The sequence below is a fragment of the Larimichthys crocea genome, chromosome X (assembly GCF_000972845.2).
Source record: "Larimichthys crocea isolate SSNF chromosome X, L_crocea_2.0, whole genome shotgun sequence".
NCBI classification, from domain to species: domain Eukaryota; kingdom Metazoa; phylum Chordata; class Actinopteri; family Sciaenidae; genus Larimichthys; species Larimichthys crocea.
The window spans coordinates 33,121,620-33,135,165 of NC_040020.1; the positions used below are offsets into that span (position 1 = coordinate 33,121,620).

Consider the following 13,546-nt stretch of genomic DNA (forward strand, 5'->3'; position numbering starts at 1 on the left):
CACCACGTGTTTGTCTTTTCTTTGTCCCCTGCCTTATTTACCAGGTTAGAGACTCACTTCACAAGCAACAATGAATTTATGCTTACTATCACTGGAATCTAATCACTATGGTAAAATACATCAGCATCACTGCACTAGATGTCATATGTAATCATCAGAGTATTACAGTCTCATCCAGTGCAGTTAGACAATGGCTAGGAAGAAAAGAGGGACATTCCCTGTTGCTTAAGTTGATCTGTCCCCCAGCATGCAGCGGTCTATTCCATTAGAGATACTCTAACACTAAAGTGTGAAAGTTGGCTCACCTCTTCTATGACCAAAATAGTCCTGATGGCTGACAGCTGCTGGTCTGCCTGGAGACTGAACGTTTTAGAGAGGTGAGAGGCTTCCACACAGAAAACTAACATGACATGATTCTGATTATGCATGGTGGTGGCAATGTAACCATGTTTGTCCATTTCATTTTTTATTGGTATAAATACACTGTATTCCATCATGAGGCTGCAAAGTTTATTACATAAACATCTTTGTCCATATGAAACTCAATGACTATGAAGTCTTGATAATCAATTTTAAGACATGACTGGAAGAGCAGATCATTTAAGAAGTCATTTAAAGGTCCAGTTACCTTGGATTCTTTTATATATGCACACACCACAGGTGATCTTCCATGTTGCATGTTTCTACAGGAGCCAAGAACAGACAAATTAAACACTGACTCTAGATGAAGATCACTTCAGTTGGTCAAGGGGTCCCGAAGCCGGGCTTAAGTGTGAGGGCGGAGAGAGGCGCCCGGGGCCAGACTCCAGCCTCACCATGGGAAAGGGACTTTGAGAAACATCGTGTGCTCTCCGAAGGCCCGCCGCACGAGCCGGGTGGGTCCCCGACAACCGTCACTCCAACACCCCTGGAGGGGGGTGGAGGGAGTGGGGAGGACGCGTTACCCGGCGACGGGCTCCGTCGTGAGCTGTGGGCACGTCCCAGCCCTGGATGTGTTGGGACCCGCGGGGAGGGAGGATCATCCTGCCCGAACACCGGCGCTGGGACGGCCGGCAGGGGCCCTCCGATCGTCTTTTTCTTCTCGCTCCTGTAGTCTCCCAGACATTGTAACTCTCGAGCAGGTGAGGAGCCGGGGTAGGGAACCAGAAGCTGCAGACATTTTTTGAAAAATAGCCTACTTTTGATAACATTTTGCATGCATTATTTTTCGTTTTTCGTGCCCCTAGTAGAAAGGCTCGGTGTACCAGAGGCATGAGGCCCATCTGGCCTACCTGTATGTGTCCCTGGGTCTGTTTTTTTTCTCCCCCTCTGCCTGTCTGGGTGTATGGAGGCATGCCTGCACGTCTCGGCCTGTCTGTCTGGATGTCTGTAACAATGATTATTACTGCTGATGCTGCTGCCGGTGCTGCTTCTGCCGCTGTTACTACTGTTACTACTACTACTATTGACTCACCAACTAAGTTAACTTCTTGAAATCAATCAATCAGTCACTCGCACACTCACTCACTCACTCACTCACTCACAGGCAGGCAGGGCGACAACCAAGATCAAAGCCAAAGAACCATGAACACATTGGATTCTGCTTCTAAATTCCAAAATATCAGATAACATATAACATCAGATTCTGGTTCTGAATTTCAAAAGATCAAAGCAAAGTAAACAAGTTTTACAGAAGATGAGCACATGATTTTATTTTAAAACAACGTTTTCCATAGTGCCAATTCATATGATTGCACAAGGATTCATGGGTAGCCTATTAAAAATGTCATAATATCTTGGATTCATGTTAATGTGCTGAATTACTAAAAGAAGTAACTGCATTACTGTAAATGTTAGGCGATATCAGCCCGACATCTTCTGTTCATGCAGGGTTGCAGTGACAGCTCCTCTGCCATCTTGAAGTCCATGTACTGCTTTTGCTTTCTATTCTTATAGAATATATATTTGCTTACAGTTAGTACATACAATTGTGTTTTTTGTTAATTTGTGATATAAAATCTGCTCAGACATATTCACATTACATCAGATATGACAAAGTGAAGCAGACAATCATTGAAAGCCCTGTCTGTCAATCAAAAGAGTTGTCAGTTGATTTTTGAGTATTAATAATAACAAAGAGACAGGCTGTGCACAAACTCTTCCAAATTTTAATGCTGAGAGTTGAGTCATAAATATAATCCCATGCACTCCGACAATGTTGTTGTGTACACGGTCCACAGTCAGGTTGAGCTTAAATGTCCTGAAAGAATCAAAGAAGAAATCATGAATGAATCATCGTTTTTTTCTTCAAGAACAGTCAAGCTTTACGAAGTTCCGCTGATGAAAAGCTCAGGAGTCAGAGAAGCTTTGGGATTGTGCCATTTTAACAGCCAGAATCTCTCTCATAGTATTGATGAAGTCTTGCCAATGAACATGACCGCCATGACCAAAAATACATTTTAACAATGACACTACCTTTGCCAGACCTGCTGAAAACAAACGATCCATCTGCTTGGTACAATGGAGCCGGGACAGTTGAGAGACGGCCCAGACATTCATTCATCGTTCAAAGTTAAACCTTCTAGTCTGAGCTCCCCTTCCCCTTTGCTGGTCCGTTTGTCCTGTCAGAAGAGGATCAGGGTGAACTTAGTCCAGTTCTACACTTTAAAAGCTGCAGTATTTCAGTGTGAGAATGGGCAAGGTCAAACAGCATCAGTTTCAGGCTGCCACCGGCATGTGAACAAGACGGTGTCAAACCTCAACCATCTCCTGATGCACACACCCTCTCCTATTTCACAGGTCATCACTTCTCTGTCGTGGGATACCATACATATTAACATTTGCATTGGTTTTCAACAAGACTCCCAGTCTGACCGAGGACTCTGGTCAGCAAAGGAAACATCAAGAATCAGGTTCTGCAGCAGCTCTGCAAACACCTCACTCACTACTAGCATGGTCTCACATCTGATAAAACCTAATGAGAATTCTAACTAAGAGATTTAAAACCAGGATAGTCCTATGACTGTTTTAAGTGAAATGCTAAATCGACAAAATAATATCCATGAGTATTTTTCTGTCATTATGTAACACTTTTTAAAAATCTGTCTGAATTAAGTTACTCTGTATCTCGAAGACAGGAAGAAAGACGGGAGGATCAGCATCAACAAATAAAACAAACTAAGAACGACAGCTCTGTGCTTCATATTTAGAACTCAGTTTGTCATTGTGAATAATTCAAAATGGTTTGTTTGTCACATATTTAACTATTATATTCATGAAGTGTGGAGCAAGGACAAATCAAATAGCATTTAGAGGGATACATTTCCTTAATGTCCATATATGGGTCAAGCTCAATAAATGCTGGAACATTACATTTCCTGTGGTGCAACTTGAACTTCATTCATTATACAATCCCTGCATGACTAAAGCCTGCATCTTTCAAACTGCACATATGCTGTTCATAACATAGCTTTTCTCTTAGAAATTTACAAGGTCAGCCCCAGGTGACATCTCAGAGTGACATTTTCTTTATTATTGCAGCAGGACAAATAGATGACAGATCAAACAGACAGACATAAGGTGCACATACACACTCTCCTCATACTTGAATTCACACACTTGCACACAAACCTTCCCATCTTGTTGATCCTGAGAAGGGCAGTAATCGTATCTGTCCCTCAGAAGGCTCTTCATGAATGACAGCAGTGAGCAGCTGATTATGTACCTCTGTCGCCTTGTATTAACTTTATTTATAAAGCACTTTTCAAAGCAGTCTGCAAAAATAGATACAAACAACCAGACACCTAGAATATTTTTATCTTTCTTATAAATCCTTTTCTTCGCCCGTTCGTCCTGTCATCAAGCATTCAAACTGTCGTCAGACTCTGGTAGAATGTGTGCGTGTGTTTATGTTTTGTTTTTTTCCTCTGGGTGGTCCTTATTTGGCAGATCCAGTCTTAAAGCGTAACTGTGCAGCATAACATGTATTTATATCACACTTACAACCTTGTGCTAACAAGAAACAAGACTGAGACTTTTTTAGATTTTAAGATTAAGATTAAGAAGGTGTAGTATTAAAATAATTTCAAACCAACGACTAATATGAGTCATTTAAATACCATTATGAAAAGGCCTCTACACCCCAAGAAGATATAAAATTACAGTTTATCATAATCATCTGTTTCCACACACATACAGTACTTCTGTCTGTCTTTGAGTCTATAGACCTGCTACCAGCAAAAGAAACACACAGAAGCAGCCATCACACATTAACCTATCATCTTCAACCATATCTCAGACATAAACGTTGTCCCTAAATATATGTTTGCTCAGAATGAAGTCCATCCTGACTGAACTGATGTTGATGGAGGATCCACAAGTTCGCTGCTGTTAACTTGTGTCACATCCTGACTCTTGAAGGAGCAGTGTGTAGGATTTAGTGATCTAGCAGTGTAGCTGCTGATCGCAATCCTCGCTTCCACCCCTCGTCCTGTCAAGTAAGTACACTTGACCCACTGAAATAAAGAATAAAAGCATCAGTAAGTCACTGACAGTTTGAATACATCATGAGCATCCTATATTCTGTTCAAAGCTGACCCAAATAAAGTCCTGCATGTTTGAGCAATGCTCGGCTGTACAAAGAGACTTTTTAGATAGAAACCTACCTGTCCAGTTAAAAGGCTGCGTGATAGAAAAGATGATGTCATAACGCCATCTGGTGGCTGAAAATAAAATATATATCCTTGACAGATTGGGTGGAGGAGAGAGAGAGAGAGAGAGAGTCACTAACGGACTAACTTATAATAATAACCCCCTGGGATTATTAAAGTATTTCTGATTCTGATTCTGATAACTATCACGCTGGGGATAATCACTTCAGCAGCAACTGAGTAAGAAATATGTAGAAAAAAAGTGACATTTCACTAATATATCTTCAAAGTCTTCACGTTTTCAGCAACTATTTTCCAAAATATTAAATGTCATTTGAAAGAAATCTCAGAATTGCCTTCACATGGCATATAATGTAAATCCTATAATGTAAATAGTAGACATTCCACTCCATACCAAACAGTGGAGGTAATGTACCATTTCTGTTTTCCAACCACCAAGATGAAGAAGGAGAAGGAGTAAGCAAAGCACTAAACTAAAGGTACATGCATCAGACAGAGTCTGTGGGGTGAGACCAGAGTTGATGATACAAGAAGTTTGTGTGGACTTGCAAATATGGAATATTAATGGGGCTTTGCACAGCTGTCAACGTTTTCTGCATTCCTCGATGAACCAGGGCAATGCCCGATCCAATCAGCAAAACACCTGTCATCAATGTTCCGAATAAGTAGATGTCTTCAACGTGCTCCACAGAAAGAGCCGCTTGACACACGACCCGCCACTTCTCTCATGCGTCTATCAAGTAGCCAGCTGTGAACGTTCCGGCAGGACATTTACATTTATACAAATGGCTCAAAAGAGCTAGTAACAGAGGCAACAGAAGCAGCAGTGTGATTCACAGTCATCAGGTTACAGTTCCAAAGAGAACATCAAATCATTTACATGCACATGCAGTAGAATTACAGCATGTGCACTATTGTTGGCATTAGAATGGGTGGAAGACATAACAGACAGGAAAATAGTCATCTGTAGTGACTTGAGCATCAAGGAGAAGGAGTGTTAGGAGGTTTTTCATTGAAACTGGAGGAACTGGAACCAGGAAAGGAGTGAAGGACAGAAGGGGGCGCTACCTGCAACGACATGCAACTACCGTTCAAATCCAAAGAAGAAGAAACAGCAGGCTGTTGTTGCTTTCTGCGTGGAAATGTCTCGGCTCCAGGCTGTGAAGGTTTTCATCCAGCAGCGGCTATCCGCGGCGGTGGAGGAGATCTTCGGCCACCTGGAGAGGACAATAACCGAGTGTGAGGAGGAGATGGAGAGTCGACACCGACACCAACAGCTGCTGGATGCGGAGCTGCAGAGAGCAGGTTGAGTTCAGTAACATGTCACATGTCATCACTCACCTCTTAGCCTGCAGCTACATTAGCACCCGTGCTTGTTGTAGTTAGGACAGCTGCACGCGGCTGTCAGCTGACCTCCATCACCGTCATTCAGATAGCTACAACCACACCTCCACCAAAGTCAGCATCACGTGTTTAACATGGACATGATGCCGTTTGAGCAGCACTCTGGAATCTTTTCCTCATTCAGCTGCTCAACACTTCAAAGTCTTCTTTGTCACATTTGATGTTTCATAACGCTCCAAACATTTTCAGTAGGTGACTGACTCACTCTGACTCTTTGAACTATAGAGCCATGCTGTTTGAATATGTGCAGAGTGTGCTCTGACATTGTCTTGCCGTGTACTGTACCTGTGTGCATCCTTCACTCGTCAGGTCTCACTGATGTGCAGTGATGTGAGCGATGTGACCACAGGATTCGGGTTCACAGAAGGCAGCTTCGTCTCTGGCTCTTGCTCTGGTTTTATATGTGTGCATTTTCCTTTTTGAATGGAAGAGTTTAACCTTCATCTGTGGATGCAGTGATGAGCTGTGTCCACAGAGATGTACTCTGCCCATGGAGGGATGTGTACGACACAAGCTGCCTGAGGATCACAGCAACAATACCCATGTCCTGAGAACTTCCCCTTGACTGTGTTCAGTTTATTAATGTTGTAAAGGATTAGCTGCATTCTGTTTATTACATTTCACATGTTTTGCAGGTGGAGCAGTTTGGCTGGTCTCATCACAGGATTGGCCACCACTGTGTGACTTCTTTCTCCATCTTCTCCTCCACATTTGACTGATTATTTTTTTTAACTGCATACCCTGCAGCCCCCACAGCCACAGCCTAAACCAACCATCCCAATTCAAATGAATGGGAAGACCTACATCTTTGCCACAGTGCCTGGCCAGGTCTGAATCAGCCCTTAGACGAAGCTCTAGAACGCCAAGTTGTTTCTGAATGTTAACCTCTTGATGGTGCTAGAGGGAAAGGTTGTTGGATTATTAGGATTCATCCTCAGGGATGATGAATGTCTCAAGGAAATGTCATGGCAGTCCATCCAGCAGTTGAGATATTTTAATTTTGTCTGTATTTCAGTGTCTCCTGGAGACGTCCAGCAGCCATTGCTGGTTAAAGAAGAGCAGCAGGAGTGGAGCGCTGGCCTGGAGCCACCTATTAAAGAGGAAAAGGAGGATTCATGGACCAGTCAGGACGATGAGCAGCTGCAAGGACTGCGTGAGGAGGATATCACTAAGTTCCCATTCACTCATGTCCTAGTGAAGAGTGAAGATGATGAAGACACACCTCAGTCCTCACAGCTTCATCAAAGACAAACTGAGGAGAAGGTGGAGGCAGAGCCTCGAGCAAGCAGCTCAAGTAAACAGATGAAAACAGAAGCTGATGGAGAGGAGTGTGGAGGATCAGAACCAAACAGGATCTTAGTGTCTAGTATTAAATCTCTGTCTGGGTCTAATGACAAGACTTCACACTCTTTTGAAGCTGTGATTAAAAACATTGGTGATGGTTGGAAGGAGATCAGGAAGACTCAGACAGATTTAAAGAATCAAGTTTCTGTAAATGATCTGGGACAAAGTGCTGTCACCAAATCGTTAAGCTGTTCAAAATGTGGGAAAAGATTTGGCCAGAAGCACCATCTGCTGACACACATGAGGTGTCACACAGGAGAGAAACCCTTTAGTTGTTCTCTTTGTGGCAAAAGATTTTCTCAAAAGGGAAACCTGACACAACACCTGACCGTCCACACACGGGAGAAACCGTGCAGCTGTTCTGTTTGTGGAGAGAGATTTGCACAGAAAGGAAATCTGACACAACACATGACAGTACACACACGGGAAAAACTCTGTTGGTGATGAGCTTTGGTTGGTGAAGTCAAAAATCACCAACATGCTGTGTGGCTCAGGAGGTAGAGCAGGTCGTCTACAATTTAGATGATCAGCGGTTCGATCCCCGCCTCCTCCAGTCTGAAGTGTCCTTGGTCAAGATACTTAACCCCAAATTAGATGAATGGTGTGTGAATGTGTGTAAATGGTTAGCTCTTAGAACTGATGAGCAGTTGGCACCTAGCATGGCAGCTAATGTCATCAGTGTATGAGTTTAACTGTGTACTGTATGTGTGAAATATTTATATGTTTGTTAACTTTGTATCTCTTGGTCCAGAGCTGGGAGGGGTGGGTTTATGGATTTTTATGTATACGTTAAAAAAAAAGAGTGTGAAATATTTGTGCAAATCACTTCCGAAATGAATATTTAGTAAAAAAGAGCACTGAGCTATCTTCTGGCTGCAAAGTGTGTTTTTATTCAGATTGATTAATGTGTCTGTGTACAGATACAGAAGTTACACATGGACACGAGCCTTCACTTGTCATCACAGGTGTGTTGCTCTGAGAAATCTCAGAATTGCCTTCACATGGCATATAATGTAAATCCTATAATGTAAATATTAGACATTCCACTCCATACCAAACAGTGGAGGTAATGTACCATTTCTGTTTTCCAACCACCAAGATGAAGAAGGAGAAGGAGTAAGCAAAGCACTAAACTAAAGGTACATGCATCAGACAGAGTCTGTGGGGTGAGACCAGAGTTGATGATACAAGAAGTTTGTGCACAGCTGTCGTTTTCTGCATTCCTCGATGAACCAGGGCAATGCCCGATCCAATCAGCAAAACACCTGTCATCAATGTTCCGAATAAGTAGATGTCTTCAACGTGCTCCACAGAAAGAGCCGCCTGACAACAGTGCTCATTACAGGACACTGTTCTATAGAGAGGGAAACACGTGGACACAAGCCTTCACTTGTCATCACAGGTGTGTTGCTTCTAACCTATGCATAGCAGACACAGTAAATCCTGTGTGGTTACAACTTTGAAGTTTCCAGTTCAACCAAGACCTGAGCAGAAGGATCATTTTAATTTAAAGATCATGAGTTTCATTTAAACACAACACACTTCTATTTGTCACTTTTTAGGTGGACTGCAGTTTAGTTTTATGCCTAATAGATCAGCTCATCATGTTTTTTTTGTTTTTTTGTCACATACATTAATGTGTACATTCTTGTCAGCTAGCAAGCTATTGTAGTTAATAGTATATGAAGAAAAGAATGATATGTATGCTTGTTACTTTAATCATTTGTATTAAGTCCAGAATTCAGTTCCACTTTAATATGAAGAGTAGATATAGACAGACAGATTTCAAAATAAGACTTCAGATAGTACAAAGAGACAAAAGATGAACAGTTTGATGAAAATGACCAAATCACACTGCGCTGAGCCGGCCGTGTTCACGCGAGGTCACGCGAGAATCCTGGACGTACGCGAGACCCCGCGATAAACTGTATATAAAGAAAACAACAACAACAAACAGCTGACTTTGCTCCTCCTACGTGGAGGAGATTATAAAAAGCATCTGTTGTGTCATAAATGATTGTGTGTTGTTCCACTTCAACAATTAGTCTCTCATCGTCCATGTTGAGACCCTTTGATCGATTGACTGCTGACATGGTGCCACCCATAGACATATATACATAGACATATATACATAGACATATATACATAGACATATATACATAGACGCCGCATTGAGCGGGTTGGTCGTTGGTCGCGATACGTAAACTAGTCCGCCATATTGGATCGGGCAGATCTGCCAGATATATTAGTGTGTGTGTGAATGGGTGTATAAGAGACATTAACTTAAAGAACTTTGTAGAAAGGCGCTTTATGAAGTTCATATGTCTATGGTGCCACCGGTCATGACGTAACGTTGAAGTGAAGTTGTGATAAGCGACATGAACTGCGTATTGTGTTTATTTTGAAGGGGGGCGGAAGTTTATTACGTTGATTCTGTGTCGGATTTCCTATCTGGTGCGCAGTGCTCTGTTGAAATTTACGAGGTTTAGCAGTGGCTCGCGGCAAAAATAGAAATGCTACGGAATGACAGCGCTGCAGCGCGGAGAGACGCTGCTGAGCCGCGCCCTGTGTGTGTGCTCTCATTGACTAGACTGGCAGCGATCAGCTCCGATGACCGCGGCGCTTACATCCCCGGTGCGAGTGTGCCTTGACAGTCCCCAGTACAAAACTGGATGAGAAATTGGCCTAGTATTATTCTGAAAGTTAAGAAAATGGATTGAATAAACTGTACAGTCTACTAAACACCATATTGTGCGATTGTATGAATGCTTAGCTCCTCAAACTGATGAGCAGTTGGCACCTTGCATGCCTCAGTGTATGAACGTGTGTAAACGGGTGTATAAGATATCCTTTTTAAAAGCGCTTTGAGTGGTCAGAAGACTAGAAAGGAGATATATAAGTACAGTCCATTTACCATTTAATTCAGTTTAAGTGATGCATCTCAGTATGAAGACACAGAACACACACTGTTCATGTTTTTCTATCATTTCTATTTTTGCGCTCTCATCTCATCTTCTGCCTCGGGTCTGAGCATCTGTTGATAAAGGCATATTTAGCATTATTTCATTAATTAAATAATTGTTTTTTCCAGTATAATGTTATGATGGTGAATACAAGAATTTATCAAAAGTCAAGAAGAAGTTGTGATAATCTGCAGGGAGGCCTAATCACAGTACAAAGATGAAAAATCTTATTTTATAAATCCATGAACTGTTTTATTTTACAAAGTCTGAATCTTCTCATATGTAATGTTGCTGAAAGCACTCACCAACACAAAATAAAGATCAATCAATTGGTCCTTAAAGGTTTTGTCATTTTATTCTTGCAAGAGGAACAGTTCTACAAACGCACAAGACAGTCTGCAGAAAATGTTCAGGGTGGGGCAGTCCCACGCTGATTTTTATACACTTCTAAGGAGTATTTGTCATTATGATTTACTTATCTAACTGTCACAGGTGGCTACAATGGAATGTGTTCATCACTGTCAAACCTCACAAACAAGCTCTGCTGGGTCCGTGAGAACCAAGGTCAAGTTTACACATCAAAAAACTACTTCTACAAAGAACTTGCATAAATGAGAGAAAGATTTCTAAGTGAAAGTTACTGAGCAAAATCAAACAAGACTATAAGGCACACAGTTTTATACTTTTAACTTTTCAGAATATTACTGAGATCAAACATGGCTGTATATGGTCATAAAAGAACACATAGTAGCAGTGGAACCTGTGATAGAGATAGAGAGACACAGATGCACAGCAGCAGCAAATCATCAATTAACTATACACTGTAATGGAGACCACAGCAGCAGCCACGATCCATGAGAACCTGCTGGACGAGAGACCACATAAACTCCAGGGAAGAAGTTTAGTTAGTAACATGAATTAACATGCATTAATGAGACATGTCCACAGATGGAGAGATAGAGAGAGATAGAGAGAGAGAGAGAGAGAGAGAGAGAGAGAGAGAGAGAGAGAGAGAGTTTTCGGTAAGGGAGATGTGTGCATCTTCAACCAATACCGTGCCTGGCTAGGCATAACCCTGGGTGGGGGGTGGAGTCCCCCGGCAGTCTAATCCTATGGCAGCATAACTAAGGGATGACCTGAGCCAGCCCTAACTATAGGCTTTATCAAAAAGGAAAGTCTTAAGTCTATTCTTAAAAGTGTTGACCGTGTCTGCCTCCCGAACCCAGAAAGGTAGTTTGTTCCACAGAAGAGGAGCCTGATAGCTGAAAGCTCTGGCTCCCAATCTACTTTTGGAAACTATAGGAACCACAAGGAACCCAGCGTCCTGAGAGCGCAGTGTTCTAGAGGGGTAGTAAGGTATTATGAGCTCTTTTAGATAAGATGGTGCCTGACCATGAAGAGCTTTGTAAGTAAGGAGAAGAATTTTAAATTCTATTCTAGATTTAATAGGCAGCCAATGCAAGGAAGCCAAAATGGGAGAGATGTGATCTCTGATCTTGGTTCCTGTCAGAACATGTGCAGCAGCATTCTGAATTAACTGCAAAGTCCAAAGAGACTTATTAGAGCAGCCTGATAACAAAGAGTTACAATAGTCCAGCCTAGAAGTAACACATTTGTGGACTAGTATGCAGCTGTTTGAACTTTACACTCCCTGCCAGGCACCACAAGGCAGACAGACAGACAGATACAGAAGTTACATTGTGCACCATGTATTTGTCAGGTGTTCAGAAACAAGCTATGACAGCTGTGTTATAGACAGTGACATGGTAGTTGTTCTGTTAGCTTGTAGTTCTGTTGAATAACCTGAAGCCTGTCATTATATGACAGTTCCTGTGTTTCCTTTACTCGCAGAAGTGCAAGATGCTCTGTGATTTCAGGCATCATCGATCATGAAATCAGGAAGATAACTTTCCAGAACAGCCTGCCGTCATCTGTGGAGGATCTGATTAAGGTGTTCCAGCAAGCTTTTTTCATCAGCACAGGCATAAATCTTCAGTACAAAGATGCTGACTTTGATGATTTCTTCACGCTTACCTCTACCAGTGATCTGAAGGATAAAGACACACTCAAAGTTGTGCATGTGCCACCTGGCATAATAGTGGCTACAGTGCCCCAGGAACGCAATGCCGACACCTCTGACATGTCTTCTGTTGATGATGTACACTGTGGATTCACAAGACAATCTGATCTGATTCACAGTCCCCCTGCCACATAGAGGCCAAACCTCTGGCTGTAACACCGCAGTGAGGTTTGTCCTGTCTTGGGGTTTTTGTCTCGTTACTTCCTGTTTTATTTTGAAATCTAACTCTCCTCTCGTTTCAGGTCACTTGCCCTTCCTCATGTGTCACCGGTCTGATTGTCTCACCTGATCCCTGATCGTTTCCACCTGTTACCCATTTCCCTCATGTGTATTTAGTCGGCGTCTTCCCTTTGTCTTGTGCCAAAGTGTTTCGTCTTGTCCGTTCACCTAAGCCCTCATTGTTACAGTCCGTTTTGCCGATAGAAAGAAATTGTTTTGTCACGTAAGTTGTTGTCTTCTTCCTCTTTTAAGAGCGATTTCTTTGTTGGTTAATCTTTTCTAAGTTTAGTGTTCTATTTTTGTTTTCTGTTGTTACAGTTTTTGTCCTCCCGCTTGTGGAGTGATTTTTTTCTGTTGTTACAGTTTTTGTCCTCCCGCTTGTGGAGTGATTTTTTGTTAGAGCATTAGATATTAGTAGAGCCCCTGTTTAGGTGAGCCTTTTTCTGTTGATCCCATTTGTTTAGATTTGGTTTTCCTCCTTCGGGAGCGTTTTATGTTTATTATCTAGTGTTTTATTTTCCTCCTTGTGAGAGTTTCATTTCTAGAATAGTCTTCTGTGTTTGTATATAATCTTGTTCCCTCCCTTTAATGTGTTTTTCCCTCTTTTGGGAAGTGTTTATGCCCTGTCATTTTAGCCAGGTCTCTTAAGAATAGACAGAGTTACATAGCCCTTTCATTTCATCACTCTTCTAAGAAGATCTCGACTTCAATAAAGTGTGCTTAATCGTTATATCCTCTGCGTCTGAGTCCTCCTTCCTGCCCTGGTCTGACATTACACTTTGGCCAGTATGGACTCAGCAGAGATAGAACAACTCACGGCAGCCCTGCGAGCCCAAGAAGCCCGGCTCTCCCGTCAGGAATTCCAGACCGCCATGGCCTCCCAGATG

At 42.2% G+C, this 13,546-nt stretch overlaps 1 protein-coding gene and 1 long non-coding RNA gene across 2 annotated transcripts; one reads left to right on the forward strand and one right to left on the reverse strand.

Moving 5' to 3' along the window:
- Positions 1-305: 305 nt before the first annotated feature.
- Positions 306-5,828, reverse strand: LOC109141918 (uncharacterized). The gene is made up of 8 exons (XR_002042852.2): positions 5,718-5,828; positions 3,610-4,493; positions 2,455-2,600; positions 1,454-2,239; positions 1,272-1,366; positions 816-1,149; positions 629-683; positions 306-360 (listed from the first exon to the last, which is right to left on the reverse strand). It is a non-coding gene; the product is annotated as an uncharacterized LOC109141918 (long non-coding RNA).
- Positions 5,724-8,262, forward strand: LOC104937053 (zinc finger protein with KRAB and SCAN domains 5). Its single transcript, XM_010753195.3, has 2 exons — positions 5,724-5,954; positions 7,069-8,262. Exons 1-2 carry the CDS (start codon positions 5,792-5,794, stop codon positions 7,839-7,841), a joined length of 936 nt encoding a protein of 311 aa, XP_010751497.2. The 5' UTR covers positions 5,724-5,791; the 3' UTR covers positions 7,842-8,262.
- Positions 8,263-13,546: the final 5,284 nt, after the last annotated feature.

Coding starts and splice junctions, on each gene's coding strand:
- LOC104937053 (XM_010753195.3), top strand. CDS start 5,792: ATGTCTCGGCTCCAGGCTGTGAAGGTTTTCATCCAGCAGCGGCTATCC. Junction 5,955..7,068: donor TGCGGAGCTGCAGAGAGCAG/GTTGAGTTCAGT, acceptor TCTGTATTTCAG/TGTCTCCTGGAGACGTCCAG.